General features: G+C 39.0%; 1 protein-coding gene across 5 annotated transcripts in view; it reads left to right on the top strand.

The window, feature by feature from the left end:
- The window catches only part of ATG2B (autophagy related 2B), a 68903-nt gene that overhangs the window by 5146 nt on the left and 42049 nt on the right, over positions 1 to 21708 (top strand). For 3 of the 5 annotated variants that reach the window (XR_013540810.1, XM_072986628.2, XM_020797947.3), the window contains exons 2-14: positions 598 to 760; positions 2130 to 2282; positions 4457 to 4559; positions 4804 to 4966; positions 5444 to 5623; positions 7389 to 7485; positions 8592 to 8774; positions 10947 to 11101; positions 12266 to 12377; positions 18412 to 18673; positions 19487 to 19637; positions 20502 to 20597; positions 20973 to 21161. Coding sequence is in view for 4 of the 5 variants with exons in the window: in XM_072986628.2 (XP_072842729.2) it covers positions 598 to 760; positions 2130 to 2282; positions 4457 to 4559; positions 4804 to 4966; positions 5444 to 5623; positions 7389 to 7485; positions 8592 to 8774; positions 10947 to 11101; positions 12266 to 12377; positions 18412 to 18673; positions 19487 to 19637; positions 20502 to 20597; positions 20973 to 21161 (2007 nt within the window). In the remaining variant the exon portion in view is untranslated. The remainder of the gene's footprint in view (positions 1 to 597; positions 761 to 2129; positions 2283 to 4456; positions 4560 to 4803; positions 4967 to 5443; positions 5624 to 7388; positions 7486 to 8591; positions 8775 to 10946; positions 11102 to 12265; positions 12378 to 18411; positions 18674 to 19486; positions 19638 to 20501; positions 20598 to 20972; positions 21162 to 21708) is intronic. The other 2 variants (XM_020797949.3, XM_020797948.3) reach the window with 2 other exon arrangements.

The raw sequence follows: 21708 nt of genomic DNA, 5'->3' as shown, positions 1-21708 counted from the left end.
TTTCACAAAGGTTTTCTCTGAGGTGTTATGTTTGCATTGTTTCATTTTCTACCTCAGTGAAAATTTAATCTTTTACAGTTAACATTTGAAACATTTGTTGTGGCGCAGTAGTTAAACTGCTGTATTGCAGCGAAAATTGTGCTCATGACCCAAGGTTCAGTCCCAGTACCCATCTTGCGGGTGGGGGGAGGCAATGTGTATGTAGCCTTCCTGCATAATTAACTTTTAAACTGCCCAGAGAGTGCTTTAAGTGCTATGGGGTGGTACATAAGCAGCACACTTTGTTTTGATTGTTTTTCAGCTGATGCTGGAAATATGAATTAGTAGATTGTTATATATGGCAGTATTCCATACATCCATCATCTATTAAACAAAGCTATATATTTTTCATGAGGAACATATTTCCACTTTATCAAAATCACAGATTAAGTGTGAGACATAAAAAGAAAATAGATTTATTGGGTTTTTCACTTAACATGCAGCGCTTGTGTAATTTTTGGCCTGTTAATCTGAAAATGTCATGGGTGTCAACAAAATTGAACAAAATCTGTCTATTAATATGCAGAGTGTACGTTCTATTTTATTCCTTTGTTTTAGAGTCTAAATGAGATTCTGGAGTCAGCAGATGCTCCTCTGGAAGTCACAGAGGGATTTATTCAGTCAATTTCTCTTTCCATTCCTTGGGGCTCTCTGCTTCAAGAGAACTGTACACTTGAAGTAAAGGGTTTGGAGATGATCTTCAAGCCGAGGCCCCATCTGGGTAAGTTTAAGAAATAGTGATTATTATTTAATAAATAGTTGTTATTATTTGTCTTGTTGATTGTTGAAGCCTTGACAGTTGTTTCATTCCCCCCCCCCCCCCAGTATGACTATAACCCCTTAGTTTTATGAGTCGAATATTTGGATGTCCCACAGTGAACACAGATTTCTGTCAAAGAAATTGCAGATTCACCCATCTCTAATTATGTCATTAAGAATTAGATTACTGTAGAGAGGAGAGCCATTGCCACTCACCATTCAGATGACAATACTTTGGAAGCTCAGCTTCCAGTAACTCTCAGATCTGTATGTTTGGTCTTATCTTGTGAGTACTCTTAACATATGAAACAATTTGAAGATTGAGATGGGCACACATGCAAACATATGATGCCCTTACCAACTTGATGTATCTGGATTTGCCTTTGACCGAAAAGTTTCTTTCTGAAAACTTTAATTCTCTTATTAATATTCTGTTGATCCCAGCTTTAAGCAGATTTGTGATCAGCATGTAGGAAATATAAAAATATCAGATTTAGTTTATCATTGATCAGCCATGTTTGCTTCGTGAGGTCTGTGCTGGCTGGTGGGCTGTACAATGTTAAGAATATGTGAAGAGTACTCACAAGATGTAGGTATTCTTACATCTGCAAGGAAAGGTTACATGAGGTTTTGGACCACATTTTCTTCGAGGTTTACAGTACTGTTGAAATCAACTGTTTTACATCTTCTGTGTGTAGTCATATTACAGTGGCATCAGGGACACTGTCCAGGATCCTATTGGTGTTCACATGAGGGTTTTTTTTGTGTGTAACTTGCTAAATGATGAGGTATGTAATCATGTGCCTGATTTGCCCACACTCCTCATCAATTAGCCATGGCAAATTACACTGTTGTTATGCAAACACTAATAGGATTATAGTCATTTAATTAAATGTAGTGCATCTATACAGAGTAGGAATAGCCTTTTTTTAAAACATACAATACTCTTAGCAACTTGATGTACATGGGTTTGCCTCTGATCCTTGTTTCTTTCTGTAAATGTCAGTTCGCTTGTTAGTGTTCTGTTGATCCAGGCTGGATTGTATCTGTAAGAAAAAGCAATGGGAGTTAATGTAAACATGTCATCAATAAATGATAATGTGTCTTTTGTAGAAAATGTTGCTAGTGAAACACTTCAGATATTAAGTGAGATAGATTTGATTAGAATACGCGTATTCATATAGTAGCAGTGTTCATAGTTCAAAGTTTCTTAATCTTGTATTCAGAAGTTGTGCTTCTAATTTATTTCATGAAGCTCACCTGTATTGATGGGATTTTATTTTGAAGTCTATTAATGACAAAACATATGTGGCTTAAATCTTGGTTTGTAGCTTCTGGTTCAGAGCCCATGTATTGGTCCAGTTTTATGACTAGTAGTATGCAGCTTGCAAGAGAATGTCTTAGCCAGAAACTGACGGATGAGCAAGGAGAGGGATCCCAACCATTTGAAGGACTTGAGAAGTTTGCTGAAACAATTGAAACAGGTACTTTAATTCCATAAATTGCAAAGCAGTATAATAAGTTAAAATTTGAAGAAAGTGCATTGAGGTTTACCGTGAAGAGGAAGTGTTGTCAATCACATTTTTTTATAATGCTCAGTTTTTGATTGATTGATTGTATTTATACCCCGCCTATCTAGTCATTTTGACCACTCTAGGCGGCTTACAACATAAAAAAATAACAAGTATAAAAGAGATTTATAACAATTAACTAATTAAATAATTCTGCAAGATGGGAAAAATACAAAATAAATCAAATAAAGAGAAAAAGGAAGGAAGGTCAGGAGTTAATTGGAGGGGAAGGCCTGCCTATACATCCACGTTTTTAATTGGTTTTTAAAAATACCCAGCGAGGGTGCAGCGCGAATTTCCGGAAGCAGATTATTCCAGAGGCGAGGAGCCACCGCCAAGAAGGCCCGGTTCCTTGTTTTTTCCTTCCGGGCCTCCCTCGGCGTCAGGCTCCTCAGCCTCACCTCCTGACTCGCACATGTGACGCGGGTAGAACTAGGTGGGAGTAAGTGTTCCGCCAGGTATCGAGGTCCTAAACGGTTTAGGGCTTTATACGTAAGCCCTAAACGGTTTTGGTAAAGCGTGCTGCATGCCAAAGAATCATTTAATTGGGCAACTACACTTGATAGTTCTCCATTTGAAGGATTGTTCAAATTTGTCTCTCAGTTTATGCATATTTTAAGACCGGTTAGCTTCAGAGTGGCCAAAAACTTGAGTGTCAGTTGAAAATAAAATGTGATGTGAGAGTTCGCCTATAAATCCATAACTTGGATTTATTGAATCATTTAACCTTAACTCCTCACTCGAATGATTACTATACAGCGTCTCTCTTGCTGCCAACGGGTGTTGCAAGGGCAACCATACATATGTCTCAAATGGGTTTAACGATTTGTTCTCCCAAGGTCCCTGTAAAAAGGGGTCCACATCATCTTCAAGGAGATGGTTTCCTTCAGTTCCTAATAATGGGATGGTCTCCTCATCTCGGATCTCGCCCCAGAGGAGTTGGTTCCCCCTCTCTCTCTCACAAGGGTCCCGGAGGTACTCCTTCCTCCGGGCTTCCTCCAAATGCCATGCCAGACGTTGTAGTCTTTCCTGGGATACAGTCTCCCTCTCCTCCCTAAGGCGCTGTTGCCACTCGCAAGTCTCTGACTCACCCCAATACGATGATCTTTGGGGTAATCCACGTCTCCGGCGGTAATCTGCCTCCTCTTGGTGTACTCTCACTTTTTCCCTCTTGCCCGTCCAAGGATCCTCTACCCAGATAAGTTCCCAGCCCCCCCCCCCCCCCGCGGTATTGGGTCTTCCTCCCTTTTTATTTCCCCATTCCCACGTCTACCATGGACCTCACCTTTTCTTCTTTTCCCGCCAACTCCCGCTCAGTCTGTGTAGCTACCATTACTTTCAGTAATCCTTCTTCCAGTTCATGGGTGTCAACTCCCCGTTGAACAGTCTCTCTGGGTGATGGAGGCGGGCCGGTCTAAATTTCCTGATTAATCTTAAGGGTGGACGGCGCTCCAACGAGAGCTTCTGTGCTCTCGTCTCGGGTTTCACAGATGAAAATATTATCATTAAGTTAATGAAAACTTTGTCTGCCAAATGAGTTGGTGAATATAATTGAAAATGATATGGGAAGCCCTGCTTTTATTGATTAGATGGGTGGGAGTCTTAGAACTGTACCCTGAAAACACTATGTTGTCCATTTGTTTGATGAAAATTCTTTTTTTAAAAAAATGAAACCTGACTATTACTGTGCTTGCAGTATTCAATATGGGTTACTGAACACTCTTCTCACATCCACAGTTCCCATGCTTGAAGCACTGTCTGGTAGTGTTTACATAGCAGGGGAAGATCAGTACACAAGCTTCCTCCTGTCATGATTCAGCAGTCTGCTTTCTTTCAGCGTCCTAAGTACCCCTGTCCTGAGTAGCTACAAGATAATCACATACTCTCTTGCTCCTTCTGTACAATAATCATTTTAAACTGAGCTTTACATGTGAGACCAAGGAGTAAATGAGAGCTCACTTCCACTGAAAGACCGTTGCTTTTAGTGGAATAGGCATACAAGTACCACAAGAGCTGAATGTACTACCATGTTTGTAAGATTTATTTTTCTGTGTGACCTTTTTCTCATTGTTGTTTGTTCCCTGTAGTTTTAAGAAGAGTGAAAGTCAACTTTTTAGATACTGTTCTGAGAATTGAACATGTGCCAGATAATTCTAAAAGCGGAACAGCACTTGAAATTCACATTGAGAAGTAAGTAGGTAGGGAACTTACTTGGGATTGTGCTGTACAAATTGTAAGGCAAGGTATTAGCATGAGAAATGTTGGTTTTTAAGGGGAAACTATTTTAGGGTATTCTTCTGTTTTGGAACATCAGTGACTGTTTTAAATTGAGCAGAGACAAAATGCCTTCAGACACAGATAGATATGCAGTACAAATGGGATTTTTTTTAAAAAAATCTGTCTTTATTCCATTTTGTTATTTCCACATTTGCAGAACAATATACTGTGATGAAACTGCTGATGAATGCTCTGGAATTAATGTGCACCAGCCTACTGCTTTTGCTCACAAACTCCTACAGCTCTCAGGTGTTTCTTTCTTTTGGGATGAATTTCCTGCATCAGCTAAGTCCTCTCCAGCCTCTTCAACTGCACAGTTGGTAAAACTATTTTTAAGTCTACATAGGTGCATATTCATAGTTGCTTAGATGCTTAGAGTATGTTGCATGGTGTTGTAATACATTCATTTCAGTGACTCAGATTCTTCTTCTGTCGTGGCTGATCTAGATCAGCCAATATGGTATAGTGGTTATTTTGTCAGACTAGGATGTGGGAAATTGGGTTCAAATCCCTGCTTAATTGTGAAGCTTAGCCCAATCCACCTCACGGGGTTGTGAGGATGAAGTGGGGAGAGGAGGCCATGTGTCTTTCTAGGTTGAGACTTAGACATTGCAAAAGCAAAGGAAGCATGTAATGCTAGAACATGTTTGAACTGTGTTTGGGTACTGAATAATGTATTTTTCAGCTAGGTCTGTCATGTGTATATTAGGCGCACATTCCCATTCTAATAAACGGCTCAGATCATGCACACTTGGTGTTCTTCACTACATCTAACTTCCTTCCTATTTATTTTAAAGGTTACAGAACCAAAACTTTCACCAAGCTGGAACCCAAAAATTATATATGAGCCACACCCACAGTTAGCAAGAAATGTGCCAGAGGTTTCTCCATCAGACCCTGTGCAGATATGTAGGTTGGTTGGAAGGATGAAACTGAGCCTTACTTTGAAGCAAAATGAAGTGCTTCCAGGAGCAAAGGTTAGTTGTTTCTGCGTATATTACAGGTAAAGGCAAGAATATGAGTGATTACACAGACGCTGATTCTGTCATGATTGGGGAACTGCTGATGACTGCATTTATCTATTTTTATTTCTTTAATTTACTGTTTATATTTGTGACTGTATTTGCTTATTTTCGAGGTTATTTTGGCTGACAGAGCTATTTACTTGAGCTTGCTAAGATGTATTGTGTGTAAAAATAAAACATGATTCAAAACAACCTCCACCTTTCTGAAATCATAGAAACTCTCCCTGATTGATATCCCTCAAGAATCCAGTCCAGGGTTCAAATGGCAATTGCATATTTGAAACAACCAGGCATATTTTGTCGACTTCAGTTCCGCGTTTAATACAATTGTACCATCTAAATTATATCTTAAATTGATTCAACTAAAGGTACCCATTTCTGTTTGTAAATGGATACATAGTTTTCTGATAAATAGGAAACAGCAAGTGAGACTGGGGAAAACAACATCTAATATCCGTACAGTTAGTATGGGAGCCCCCCAAGGGTGTGTACTTTCCCCATTACTTTTCTCCTTATATACGAACGATTGTATTTCCACGAATCCCTCTGTTAAGATTCTAAAGTTTGCAGATGATACGACGGTCATTGGACTTATTAAGAACGGTGATGAGTCGGCATACAGATGGGAAGTTGAGCATCTTGTCGCATGGTGCAACAGTAATAGCTTAGTGCTCAACCTACAGAAAACGGTGGAGATGGTAGTGCACTTTCGAAAACACCCCCCTTGTATACTCCCACTTTCCATCTTAGGCAGCACGGTCTCTGTAGTAGAGTTGTTCAGGTTCCTGGGCTCTGTACTCTCTCGGGACCTGAAATGGTCAATTAACATCGATGGCATCATTAAAAAAGCTCACCAGCGTCTGTATTTCCTACAACAACTTTGAAAATTCAATCTGCCTCGGGAGCTGCTTGTCCAATTTTACAGAGGCATTATTGAATCTGTCCTCTGCTCTTCCATAACTGTTTGGTTCGGTTCGGCAACCAAACTGGACAAGAACAGGCTTCAGAGGACTGTCAGAACTGCTGGAAAAATAATCAGAGCTGATTTGCCATCATTGGAAGAGTTGTACATTGCACGGGTTAAAAAGAGAGCGGAAAAGATCGCGGCAGACCCACAGAATCCTGGTCACAACTTGTTCAATCTTCTCCCCTCTGGTCAGCGATACAGGACGCTGTATACTAAAACATCGAGGCACAAAAATAGCTTTTTTCCCTGTGCCATCAAACTGCTGAATTTGTAACCATCTGACGCAACTGGGAGTTGAGGCAATCGGTTTTTGTAGAATTTGCTCTTAATTGTCTTGTGAATTTTCTGTTTATGGTGTATGTGTGTGTGTGTAATGTTTTTAAGTGTGGCCGGTAGCCATATTAAATTCCGGGTATGGTTTACATACCTGGCCAGTAAATAAATTCTAATTCTAATTCTAATTCTAATATGGTTCTGGGTACAATCTATTTTGCATTTTTGTCTAAGTAGGCAAAAATGCAAAATAGATTCATTGTGGAAGTAAGTCTAAAACAGTGATATCAAAAAACACCATCAGTGAAGATGGATTGTGATATCCTGCCTGTCTTTTGCTGAATATTGTACAGGTTCATAATATTTACTGCTGATTTAAAATTATAAAATGAGTTAACTCAGAAGTGGTACAGTAGGGAGATTGTGTGATATGTTACAAATGGAAACAAATGATTATTTTCTCATTTTCCCCATAAGTTGGATGTAGATGGACAGATAGATTCCATTCACCTGTTCCTGTCACCCAGACAGGTGCACCTTCTGTTGGACATGTTGGCAGCTATTGCTGGACCAGGTAAGTACAAATTGCAAATTGTTATATGTTTTGCTCTGTAACTGAATTTTAAATAATTTTTAGACCTAATGTACAATAATAACTAAGGCTTTGTTTCATGGATTGAAATTCAGAGTTAAATGTAGGATTAGATCTGTCCCACTGAAGTCCAAGGGATTTAAGTCCAAGAAACATAGCCTTGGCTGTATTGTGTCCTAAATTACAATGTGTAGTTTAATACACCTTAAACACAGAACTACATGATGGGGGAGTTGCTTGTTATCCATAAGTTGGCCTTTGAAAGTCATAGACTTGTTTTTTTAAAAAATGTCAAACTGGAAACATATCAAAGTCGTTTAGTAGTTATTGTGTTGCTGGAATTTTTATTGGCAATTTGATTTTCTTCTCCAGTATATGTGTAATATTGCATTAAATTATTAGTAGTATTTTAACATTTTGAAATGAATTATCCCTGTTTCCCCACTTATCTACTCCTCTGCACTCTTGTGGTTCAGGCACAATATTCCCCCCCAAACTTCTTTGTGTGCTGAGAGCAAACATGAGCACTGTTGTTATATGGATTCCTTCCCTTTTGTTCCATAGAAGTTAACAACTGAGCCAGAAGATCTCACAAATTTTCCTGGCTTTAATAAGAGTGAAGAATTTTTGAGATGAGTTTGGGTAACAATAAAGAGTACAACTCAAGACTGCCAAGTGTGGACTTCTTCTGATAAATAATAGTATCTTAAGAGGGGAAGATCTTACTGTTTTTTTCCTCTTGTGTTCTGTACTACATCTGAATGCAAACTTCAGAGAGTTAAAGAAGACTCAAACATTTATGTCAAGAGCAATTAATGTATTTGGAAAGTAATGTTTGTTAGCTTTTCCTCGTTAGCTTTGAAAATGTGCCAGGCTCAAAAATGTGATTTCCCTGCTCATACATTTTTTATTTGTTCACAAATTTCTGGAAAAGAAATAAAACGTGCTTATGGTTTTGTTATCTAAGATTGTGAAAAGTGAATTTCTTACTGAAGAGGCCAAACAAATGAGGGGAGGACTTCTTGTGTTCACTGGCAGTTGGGAATTGGATCCAATGTCATGCTTCCATATCCTGTGTTTGACTACAGAGAATCCCAGTAGAATCGAGTTGTCAAATAAAGATAGAAAAAATCGACCAATGCAGCAGGAGGATGAATATCGCATTCAGATGGAACTCAACCGCTACTTAAGGAAAGAAATTTCTCCAGCAGGCACACAGTCTGATCGAAGTTTTTATGAAACTGAAGCAGCTAGAACTCCTTCAAGTCGTGGTGAGCAATTAACTGACTAACTTCAAAATGGGTGTATCACCAACAGTTCTCAGCAGATGATATAGAAACAGTCAAGTTTAAAAGAAAGCCAGTTAGTTTTGTGTTGATGATCATTTTGCTTATATCCTAAACTGAGACACAGATCCTGAATATGGACATGGTCTAGCCAAAACCAAGTATTTTTATGTTGATGAGAGAAAGTTAAAGAGAAACCTTACATTAAGTTGTTGATCCCCTTATTGTAAGCTGTCCAGAGTAGTGACCTGGCCAGAAGATGGACGGTGTAAAAATTGAATTAAATAAATATTATTCAATTTATGTACTGACCCCTTAGTGCAAGCACTACAATGGGCAGTTTACAACATTAAAACTTACATCCTTCAAACTCCAATAACAAAAATACATTCAAAAACAATAAACAATCCAACAGACAGTAAGTAAATCATAAATATAAATAACTGTATAAAATGTAGAATTTGTTTTAAAAAATTGTATTTATAAAATATCCAGGATATTCAGTTATTAAAGATAGCTTTAAATAATCCCATCTTTATCAGTTTTCTAACCATAAGGATGGAAGGATCCTGGCATATCTCTGAGGTCATTTTGTTCCAGAAACCAGAGGCCACACTCAAGAAGGCATGATTCCTTGTATTCAACTTTTTGGTTTCCCTCAGTGTGACCACTTTTAAGAGCAAGGATTGAAATCAGCAAGTGGAACGCATAATTGGTATCTGGAAGGGACATTTCAAAAAATGTCAAGGTCCAAAACTGTTAAGGGATTTATAGGTCATAACCAACATCTTGAATTGAGCATGGAAACTTACGGGGGCCTAGTGAAGGCATGCTAAGACTGGAGATAGATGATCAAATTTACTAGTCTCAGTAGTCAGTCTGGCTGCCACATTTTGGACCCCTGAAGTGTCCATACTTTTTTCAATTATAGCCCTATATAGATAGCATTGCAGTCACCTATTTTTGAAATTACCAGTGTGAGAACCCATTTGCTAGATATTTCTTATCCAGGTAAGAATCCAACTGGGCAGTCAGCCAAAGTTGATAGAAGCCACTCTTGTGCATGGCAGATACCGTATTTGGGCCTCCATAGAGACTACTGCATCCAAGAGTACCCTCAGGTTTCTCTTGATTTCTCTTGATGATCCTCGTAACAGTAGGAACTCCATTTTATCTGGATTCATTTTCAGTTTATTGGCCTTCATATGTTGCCTAATTCATTTTTTAAAGGAATGGACATGATTATACTGTCATTTAAACAGGAGGGCAAGAATTTTTGCCTTCCTGGATAAACTTTTTATTGAAATAGAGAAGCTTCATAAAATGGCATTTGAAGTTAGCATATTAGTACAGTTGGCTCCTGGTTTAATAAGCCAAGATATTGCTAATGTTAGTGTAGCCACATATAAGCTTTTTGTTCATGCTTTGTTTCTGTCTTCATGCACGCAGGGGATCAAATCAAAAAAGCGTGCTGCTTATATACCGCCCCATAGCGCTTCAAGCACTCTCTGGGCGGTTTACAATTTAATTATGCAGGCTACACATTGCCCCCCCCCCAGCGAGCTGGGTACTCATTTTACTGACCTCGGAAGGATAGAAGGCTGAGTCAACCTTGAGCCAGCTACCTGGGATTTGAATCCCAGGTCATGAGCACAGTTTTGGCTGCAGTACAGCGGAAGCCACAATTAAGCACAGATTTCTGTTATATCTAGATTGGGAGAAGTGGTTAATGGTTTATGAACAAGCCAGAATTTAGAGCCAAACTTTATATAATGGCTTGAAATACAGCAGAGGGAATTTTATTTATTTATTTATTTATTTGATTTATATCCCGCCCATCTGGTATATTTATACCACTCTGAGCGGGAAGAGTTGGAGAGAAGAGATGATCAAGTAACAGTACCTTTTTATTTAAGAGATTAAAAATAGGCAGTCTTAAGTTTGTACTGGACCAACTATGTGTGTCCAAAATTTTTAAAAGTCTCTTTCATTCAGCTTAGGAACACAAAGCAGTATTTTAATTATTTGTATTTATATGCAGTATGCAGTGCACAATGCGATATCTATACATACTTTTTAATGGTTTATTTGTTGAACAACCTTCACCTCCATACAAGAGATTGGCAGCATATCATGGTCTATCTTCTCTTTTCCCAGAAGAAGAAGTTTTCTTCTCAATGGCTGACATGGAAATGTCTCACAGTGTTTCCTCTCTGCCACCCCTTGGAGACCCACCAACAATGGATTTAGACCTTTCTGTAGCAAGTACATATGCTGCTAGTCCGGCAGGATCTCCACTTGGTGCTGTTGTGGTATGTTGTTCTTTAAAAAACAATTTATTGCTAGAATTCAGCTGTTTTTTTTTATGATAATCTTAAATCAGGGCATAGGGCTAATAATCGTAAATTAAAATTGTAATAATCTTAAATCAGGGCATAGGGCTAATAAAACATTGTAAAACTATACCAGTAAAACAATTAAAACAAGAGAGAGCCAACACACACAAACAGGACAGCAACACAGTTTCAGCTCAAATAAATCTAACACTGGAAGGTCATAAGACTCTGTGTGTGGTGGCAGCTAGGATTTTATGGTCAGGGGTGCTTAGTGCACAATTAGATTATTGTACGTTGAAGGAAAAGGTTTCAACTTCATTTCTGTCCTAGCAGGCCATGAAAATGTATCTGGAAAAATAGGACTATTTTGGGGAAGTACAAGTAGTTACTGGTAATTCCACCCTGGCTGTTGGCTCCTTCCCTCTTTTTAGATTGGAATCTGGTTAAAGAAGCCCTGGTGACAATAAAACTAGACCTTCCAATCTAAAAATCCTCTTTTATTTTTTATTTTTTTGGGAGGCCAGATCAGTTGCAGGGAAATTGAGTTTTAAGGATTTGATTGGTAATGAAGGTACTACCTTAGCTTGTATCACAGACTTGAGTCTGTCTTACCCAACTTCGTGATATACAGTAGCGAGCTTGGGGTGGAGGGCAGGGAGGTGGAGTGGTTGCAGTCTGTAAATATTTAGTTTTGCTAACCAGATGCTCCATACAGTGAGAAGTCTACCAATTTTGCATGTGTGCTGTTGCAGATGGGTGGCTGGGACAGGGTTGGGATTCTGTTGGTGTGTTATCCACCTTGCTGCCCAACAGTCTCTCTTCCCAAGCTATCTAAATGGTCCCTGGTGGGTGTTGGGCTATCCCAGGTTTATTGTTCTGGGGGACTTAAATGTTCATGCTGAAGTGGCTCAGGATGTCTTGTCTGTCATGAAAGCCATGGATTGCTCTCACTTAGTAGTTGACGCCTTGCATTTGACAGGACAAAGTTTGGATTTGGTATTCTCTTATGGTGGAGTAGGCAATCTGAAGGTGGAGGGGTTATATTTGACCCTATTTTCATAGACAGATCTCATTAGTTTTAGACAGGCAGCTGTGTGGACCTCTGCATGATGTCTAATAGCCACTGTCTCCTTATTTTAGCAGCAACCGATGTGGGGAGATTTTCTTGATCAAAACAAACAGGAACGACCACAAGTCAGAGGTTCATCATTTACACCCAGCACCCTGCACCCTGCTTCATTGCGAAGGACTTGTAAGTAAATAATGAGATGTTTTCGTCTTGCTATTCAGAACTTTGTTTAACAAAGTCAGAAATCTGAAATGACTATGTATGTATGTATGTATGTATGTATGTATGTATGTATGTATGTATGTATGTATGTATGTATGTATGTATGTATGTATGTATGTATGTATGTATGTATGTATTGACTTATTGATTTATTGATTTATTTGATTTATTTGATTTATATCCCACCCATCTGGTCTGGTAGCCTTTGCTTATTCTTTTCCATGCTGTGTATAGCACAGAGAAGGATGTTGACAGGTCTCAAAGTCAACCTAGGGAATTGTTCATTGCAATTCAGTGTATAAGTTGTTACAGGATCAGATTTAGTAAAGCAACATGTAACAAAGAAACACAGCTGAGTTAATTGAGGCAGCTGTGGGACAACCAATTTGATTGGAGAATCCAAGAATAAAGCTAGCCAAGCTTGCAGACACAAACTGTTGGGTAGTTTGGGTAGTTTGGATAGTTTGGGTAGTGTTTGGTTGTTGTGTTGCTGGTGATCGTGTTGCTGAGAGCTGTATATTCTGCATCATTGGATGAAGACTTGCCATATTGCAAGGAAAAGATCCTGGGAGAAGACTATCTCTGTGGTGAGAGGAGAAGACTTCGTGGTTGCAGGACTATTTACATTGGTAACAATATTTGGTTACTGAAACTGTAAATTTACCATTGCTAACTGAAGAACTACTGTGTATGACCAGGACTGTATAAAGGACCAAGAGAAGCTGTATTTACCCTGTATATATGGACTTTATTGTAAATAATACTTTCAACACTACAACAGTGTCTGTTTGGTTTCATCTCTGGGCAGTTCACTTCACCATTAAGCCCCCTGGCGTAGTCTGGTAACGCAGCACCTCTGTCAAATTGGTTATGGGCCCAGACAGCGCACCAGACTGCATCCAGGTATAAATTTAAGAAGTTATTGAAGAAACTGCTGACCAGAGAGAGCCAAGTAGTGTGTGTGGCCACAGTCTGTGGTAAAAATGGCCAACGAAATGTCTATGGCTGGACTGTGCATAAAAAAGTTGAATGGGGAGAATTATGCAACTTGGCAGCAGAAGGTTCAGTTGCTACTACAAAAGGAAGCATTATGGGACATTGTAGAAAATCCCCCAGCAGTCCTAAATGAGAGGAAAAAGAAACTAAATGCAAAAGCTCTGGCTATTATTGGGTTAACTCTAGAAGACCGTCTTCTTATCCACCTGAGAGGCCAAAACTCAGCAAAGCAGGCATGGGAGGATTTAAGGAGACTCTTCGTAAGAGATAACGTTGGAAGCCAGATTCAAATTGCCAGAAAATTTTTCGAACTAGACTGAAAGCTGGAGGGTGTATGCTTCAACATTTAGAGGCAATGAAGTCAATGTTGATGGACTTACGAGAAAAGAACATCACATTTACAGAAATACAAGAAGCATTTATTATCCTGTCTTCATTAGATGAGTCATATGATCAGCTGGTGACCAATTTAGAAATTCTTCCTCAAGCAGAGCTAACAGTAATTAATATAACTAGCAAACTGTTGGAAGAGGAACAAAAGAGAAAAGATAACAAACAGCTCCGAGACTCCAAACTCACTAATCACCGTGATAAGCTGAAAGAAAGTGAGGAGGAGGGGGACACAGCTGCAAGCATTCATTCTGGAAAACGCTGTTTTTCCTGTGGCTCAAGAAAACATCTGATGAAAGACTGTAAATTTAAGAAAGTAAAAGAAAGACAAACCAGACGCAAGAGAGAAACACTAAGCCTGACTGAGGAAATTTATAACTCTGAACAGGAAGAAGAGTGGATTGTCGACTCTGGAGCAACTGCCAGCATGTGTAAGAGTAAAAAGCTAATATTTAACTACCAACCTGTATCCAACCAACAAGTATGCTTAGCAAATGGTGTTAGTGCTAAGGTACTGGGAAAAGGTAAAGTGAAATTGCCTTATATTGCTAGACCAATAGATGTTTTACATGTTCCAAATTTGAAGCATAATTTACTTTCTGTGAGTTCATTAGCAAAGAATGGGTTTGTTAGCACTTTCTATGAGGAGAAATGTATAATAACTAGCAAGAACAATGAAAAATTGAATTGCTATGCTAGAAATAATTTATACAGACTAAACTGTACTAAGGCTAACAATGTCTATGAAAACAAATGTATACACAAAGATTGTATTCATTTATGGCATCAAAGGCTAGGACATGCAAACTACAAAACATTGAGAAAAACAATTGAAAACTCAGTAGGAGTTAATTTAAAGCAATGCAATGAATATGTGAATTGTCAAGCTTGCCAATTAGCCAAGAGTAAGAAAGCTCCTATAATGAAACATAGTGATGTACAAGTGAAAAATATATTAGATTTGGTGTCAGTTGATGTAATTGGACCCAAAAGTGCATCATTAGGAGGAGCCAGATACATTCTCTCTATCCAAGACCAAAAGTCCAGGTTTGGATACTGCTATCTCATGAAGGATAAAAGTGCAGTACATGTAGAGTTTGAGAAATGGCTCAAATTTGTAGAGCGCAAAACAGGGAAAAAGGTTAAAGTGGTACAAACTGACAATGGAACAGAGTTTACAAATGCCAAATTTCAAGCAATATTAAAGAAAAATGGTATTACTCACAGGAGAGCCGCTCCCTATACACCTACTCAGAATGCCTTTATTGAAAGAAGGGGCCAAACTCTGCAGAATATGGCTGAGGCAATGATTAGGGGGAGTAATCTATCAGAGAAATATTGGGGGGAAGCTACACTTTGTGCGAATTTTTATATTAATATCCTTTGGCACAGTGGAATAAACAACATACCCTACACAGTTTGGACTGGGAGAAAACCAAATTTAAAATTTTTACATGTATTTGGATCTCCTGCATGGGTTCACATCCCAAAAGAAATAAGGAGAAAGGGAGAGAAGAAAGCCAGGTTGATGTATTTCCTTGGATACCAACAAAATAGGAGAGCATTTAGGTTTGGGTTGCCAAATACCAACAAACTTGTAATAAGTAGCAGTGCTTCATTTAATGAGCACAGTAACTGGGACAAAATATGCAAACCCCCAGAAACAATAATTAAATTGCATGATAGAAATGAAAGTAGTGAAGATAGTGCAGATGAAAGTGACTCTCAACCAGAGCGAGAAATTAAAAGAGAGGTAGAACCTGAGGAAATGCAATCTGATAAAGAAATTCCATCCAACTCAGAAAGGAGGGAAACTCTCGAGGAGGACAGAGAATTACCTAGGAGGTCTAGCAGAGAGAGAAAAACTCCTGACAGGTACAAGCCTGAGACCTATTATTGTCTCAATGTGGCTGAACCAGAGACATATGATGACATATGTAATATGCCTGAGAAAGAACAAATAAAATGGAAAGAGGCAATGGAGAAGGAGTTAAATTCATTAAAACAACTGAAGGTTTATGAGGAGGTAAAACTGCCTGAAAAATCAAAAGTAATTGGTTCCAGATGGGTATTTAAAAGGAAGGTGGATGCCGATGGTAATGTGAGGTATAGAGCAAGGTTAGTGGCAAAAGGGTATGCACAAACTTCAAACGACTATGATCAAGTTTTTGCACCGGCTCTAAGACCAGAGACATTGAGATTTGCTTTAACCTATGCAGCCAAGCATAATCTCATGACCAGGCATGTTGATATAGAAACAGCCTATTTATATGCTGACCTGAAACACACAATTCATATGGAAATTCCACCAGGTATTGAAAGTGAAGGTAAATGCTGGATATTGAAAAAAAGTCTATATGGTCTCAGACAAAGTGGCCATGAATGGAACCAACACTTAACTAAAACTTTAAAGGACAATGGTTTTGTGCAAGGAAAGGCTGACCCTTGTTTATTTATAAATGAGAAGACACAAGCTATAATGTTAGTATTTGTAGATGATTTAGCCATATTCACTAAAGATAAGAAAGAGGCTGAAGAAACAATCCAAATGTTAAAGAAACACTACAAGTTGAGAGATTTAGGAGAAATAAGTAACTACTTGGGAGTAGAAATAGAAAGAAGCGAGAAAGGATTTAAAATAGCCCAAAAGAGCAAAATATTAAAACTCCTAAAACAATATAAGATGGAGGATTGTAAAGGTGCAGCAACTCCTATGAACATAGAGTTTGAGAAAAAAGATATGAATGGCCCGGAATGTGATATTGATGTATATAGATCACTGGTAGGCAGCTTACTATATTTGAGCAGATGGTCAAGGCCAGACATCTCTATAGCTGTAAATCTGCTATCTAGGAATGTGAGCAAGCCGAATGAAAGGCACTGGCAATCAGCAAAAAGAGTACTTAGGTATTTAAAGGAGGCACAAAATAAAAAGCTAAATTTAGAACCAGTGGGAGAACTGTCTATTACTGCTTATGCCGATGCTAATTATGGTAGTGATTTAATAACCAGACGATCAACATCAGGCATGACTGTACATTTGGGAGAAAGTTTGATAAGCTGGAAGACAGCTAGACAGAAATTTATATCATTGTCTTCTGCCGAATCTGAGTATGCAGCATTATCTGAATTGTGTACAGATCTAGTATTCTATAAACAATTAGCACAAGATCTGGGATTGAATATAAAATCACAAATAAAGGTTTTTGAAGATAATCAAGCTGTCATACAGATGGCAAACTCACCAAATGTAAAAAGCAGATCCAAACACACTGATATCAGATACCAAAATGTAAAGCAAAGTATAGAAAATGGGTTAATTGAACTGGTATACTGTGGAACAGAAAATAATAAAGCTGATTGTTTAACAAAAGTATTGGGGCCAACTAAACATAACAAAGCATGTGAAATGTTGGGAATGATATAATGTATGTGAATGTAAAAAGAACTCTGTATATGTTCAAAGCAATGTACAATGTATGTAACAGAATTGCTATAAACAATTGGAGGAGATTGACAGGTCTCAAAGTCAACCTAGGGAATTGTTCATTGCAATTCAGTGTATAAGTTGTTACAGGATCAGATTTAGTAAAGCAACATGTAACAAAGAAACACAGCTGAGTTAATTGAGGCAGCTGTGGGACAACCAATTTGATTGGAGAATCCAAGAATAAAGCTAGCCAAGCTTGCAGACACAAACTGTTGGGTAGTTTGGGTAGTTTGGATAGTTTGGGTAGTGTTTGGTTGTTGTGTTGCTGGTGATCGTGTTGCTGAGAGCTGTATATTCTGCATCATTGGATGAAGACTTGCCATATTGCAAGGAAAAGATCCTGGGAGAAGACTATCTCTGTGGTGAGAGGAGAAGACTTCGTGGTTGCAGGACTATTTACATTGGTAACAATATTTGGTTACTGAAACTGTAAATTTACCATTGCTAACTGAAGAACTACTGTGTATGACCAGGACTGTATAAAGGACCAAGAGAAGCTGTATTTACCCTGTATATATGGACTTTATTGTAAATAATACTTTCAACACTACAACAGTGTCTGTTTGGTTTCATCTCTGGGCAGTTCACTTCACCATTAAGCCCCCTGGCGTAGTCTGGTAACGCAGCACCTCTGTCAGATGTGTTTTTGTACAGTGCCGGATGTACAGTGTCGGTATCACTGTTCTAAAAACAAAATGTGATTAAAGCCGGGTCTTCTAAGTAGTGGCTGCCCCACTCTGAAACTCCCTCCCTGAGGCCCCCACCAACACCTGAAAACCTGGCTTTTTACCAGGCCATGGCCTTGGCAGGACCGGGCCGCGGAGACATATCTCCCCCCCACACATATGCCCTGCACGCACACATGCATGCACTGCCCCCACCTGTGCATGAATGCCCCGCCCACCCATGCATGGACTCCACCCCCCAACCACTCTGCGGTTTGGAAAAGGTTGGGGACCACTGAAGTATTTGCTATTATCTTCTGTTTTCAATATCCACAGAGGCTTGGGACCAATCCTCAGCAGATATGGGGATCTTATTGTAGTTGTTTCTTTTAGTGTCTGTCTAAAGACATGCAGCTAAAAATTAACTTAAATGTTATTAATTCTCTTATTTCAGCTCTTCCATCCAGATCTGTCTCAGTGGATGAATCTAGGCCTGAACTTCTTTTTCGACTAGATGTGGGTGCTTTCTCAATTTCAGTGCTTCACATTGACCCGTTATCACCCCCTGAAACATCAGTAAATGTTAGTCCGCTGACGCCAATGACCCAGGATTTTTTTAGTCAAATAGAAAAAGTTGATCCAGCTCGTTTTCCAACAGAGGATTTTCACTCCCTCCGAGAAATATTTTCGAAAGCTTGTTCACACGACCACCTTAGGTACAGCTTCTCTTATTTGTCTCTAAATAAAGCATATTCATATGAACTCATAACTGTCCAGCCATGTTGTAAAATAATAATAATTTGTGTACAATTTTATATCTAATAAAGCAATAATGTTAGTGTTTGCCAGAGGCAGGAACCATGATTCCTAGAGGTCCCCCTTCCAGATTACTTTGTAAAAATGGTATATGCCTCTTTTGGATCTAATTCTCCTTTAAAGCTAATTCTCCTTTGAAGCAGATGCAGCTTGTTTAGGCAAAACAAAAATCCACTTTTAGTCTCTTCAGCTCTCACTACGAGGGAATGGTGTGCCATGTGCCTTATCCAGGGGTGGAAGAGTTCTTTTGTATTTTCAACCTTTCCTTTGGCAGAGAAGCCAAGGAACTAGCATTTCCCCCTCTTTTCACCTTTGGATCTGAAGTTGGCATTCATCTCATTGCAGTTGAACCTCACTCAGCCTGAAGTACGTGTATGCAGATGGAGTTGTTAGAGGGGATGTGAACAGGATGCTTACCTCTCCCCATAGTTATTAGTTTGTCCTTCTGTTGGCTTTCTTCTTCTACTACCAAGAGTACTAATACATTAATTTGTAAAGGGGAGTGTTGATGTGGTGATATGTCCTTTTGCTCTGGTAAAAGCAGTATCAAAAGTTATTTTGCAAATATGTAGGAAAACCAGGATATGTAGATGCCATCTGTTTACTCCCTGTGGGCATTAATATATCTTGGAGTCAGTTAACAAAAGATGCTAGTACAAAGTTACTTACATGTTCAGGTTGTGCACTTTTGATACCTCTGTTTCTCACTACAGATTTATAGGTACAGGCATCAAAGTATCCTATGAACAAAGACAAAGATCAGCTTCCCGTTGTTTGAGTACAGATTTATCTATCAGACAAATGGAACTTCTGGAATGCCTTTTTTCTACAGACTCTCGTTCTGAAATACCTCATTATACAGAGGTAAAAATCTGTTTATCTAATTAAATGCTGCCAATTGAAAATACAAAAACTTGTACCACTCTAGTAATGCCATATTCAGAATATTTCCTTAAAAGTGATTTTGGTGGGTTAATGTACATAGGAATGGTTATGAGATAACATGATTAGGTTTTTAGCTGTCTGCATGGAAAATTTTGCTTTCCACTTGACCATTTGACTCTGAACTGAAAAGCCATTTATAGTGTTAGACATGCAGTAAAGTGGCCATGATTGCACACATCAAAGGTTTATGTTAACAATTGCAGTGTATTCTTGCAAAAAAGTTGATCGTTTGTGGAATTTTGGGAAATCCCATATTTCGGTAATGAAGAAGCAATTGAGGGAGCCTTCCAGAGCAACAAGAATTTCCTTCCTCTTCTGAAAAATGATATATTTTCATGGACAGGAGATGCCAAACATACATTGTTTTTCTTGCTAATAGGAGGCGAGGGAAGTTCTTAATGGACAATGTTCACTTGTTTCTCCATCCTACCCAAGGCTGTCTTAGTCTGATGGCTGTATCAGGGCATAGTCAGAAGAGCTGTGGTTTTGTTGAACTAGTCTTTTTCTGACAGTTAAATTTTTCTGGGAACTGTGTTTTCTGATATTTAGATGCAATCAATGATTGTGGCAGGTTTTTTCCAGATGTGACATAATAATGGGGAGATTCCCAACAGTCCACTTGTTATATTGGCTTACTGCTTTATCAAAGAGCATCTCCGAGATAAAAACTTGAAGCAGCTGTCCTTATTGAACAGATTTTTTTTTTACAAAAATTCTGCTTAATATACACACTCTGATTTGCAACCTCTGACAGTATTCTTGCATTTCTCTTCCCCCCCCAAGCTGCTAATGTTTAACTCTGAAAAACAAGGAAACAAGTCTCACCCTCCCTCATGCCTTCATCTCCGTTACAAGCACTCGGATAACAAGGGGCCTCAGGTAAAGATGAACATACTGTTCCTTCAGATTTTTAAGGATAAATAACTATGTCTTTTATGCTAAGATTTGTGTAACTGTGTAGTCAGTAGTATAGTAAATAATGGCTAGAACTTGGGGACATCTCCAGATGGAACTGGTTATACCAGCAGAACTGTGAAGAGAATGATTTCCCTTCCTCACTATAGCCCTCTTCTCACATTCAGAGGGTAGGCACTCTTCCCCAAGCTGGTTTTCATGAACCACCCAGAGCAGTGAGTGAGAGGAGGAGAGTGGAGGAAAGGACCATAGTCATGGTGATGCAGTACTAGCTGTTTGTTGGAATTAGGCCAGTATTTTACATTTTGCTATTGAATTCTGGTGTCATTTTTGTGACAGGGTAGCCAAGGGAGACTGAGCTCTGTTCCCCAGAAAGCAGACTTGGATATCAAACTGAGCCCAGCCTTCTGTGAATTGGACATCAGCATTGTAGACAGACTAAATTCCCTGCTTCAGACTCAAAAATTAACCACGGTGGAGATGATGGCGTCACACATGTACACCTCATACAACAAACATATTAGCCTGGTAAGCAGAGAATAATGTTGCTTTATTTGCATTCTTGACACATTTTTGTCACTAGTAGAAAACCCTAAACACTTGGCATATTTTCAGAAATAATTTCTGCTTGCACAAAGGCTTTTGGGACAAAATTCAGTCTTCTGTTGAGTAATGTGTGCAGGAAACCATCTGCTTACAAGGTTGTTGTACTTGCTTGTAGGATATGAGGAGTAGGGGAATTGGCAGAAAGACAAGACAGTTGTAGCAGATTTGTGTTTTCTCAGTCCTTGGGAGGTAGAAATAATGGGGATTATTGAGGCACCAAAGAGCTGTATGTCAGATGAAGACCTCTTTCTAAAGCCACTTTCTTTTGCCAATCCCAGTGGCTTCTGCAATACTGTTGATGTAAGAAGTGAAAGCAGTAATAAATGCCATATTTGCCGGCGTATAAGATGAATTTTTTGGCCCCAAAAACATGCCTCCAAGTGGGGGAGGGTCGCCGGGTGCACTTCAGTTGGGCCAGAAAGGAGCCGTGCCGGCAGGGGAGGAAGGCAGGCGGTCAGTTCTGACGGAG

Source organism: Pogona vitticeps, chromosome 1, assembly GCF_051106095.1.
Source record: "Pogona vitticeps strain Pit_001003342236 chromosome 1, PviZW2.1, whole genome shotgun sequence".
NCBI classification, from domain to species: Eukaryota; Metazoa; Chordata; class Lepidosauria; order Squamata; family Agamidae; genus Pogona; species Pogona vitticeps.
Note: the sequence above shows the minus strand (reverse complement) of the source record. Positions and strands in the feature narration are given on the sequence as shown.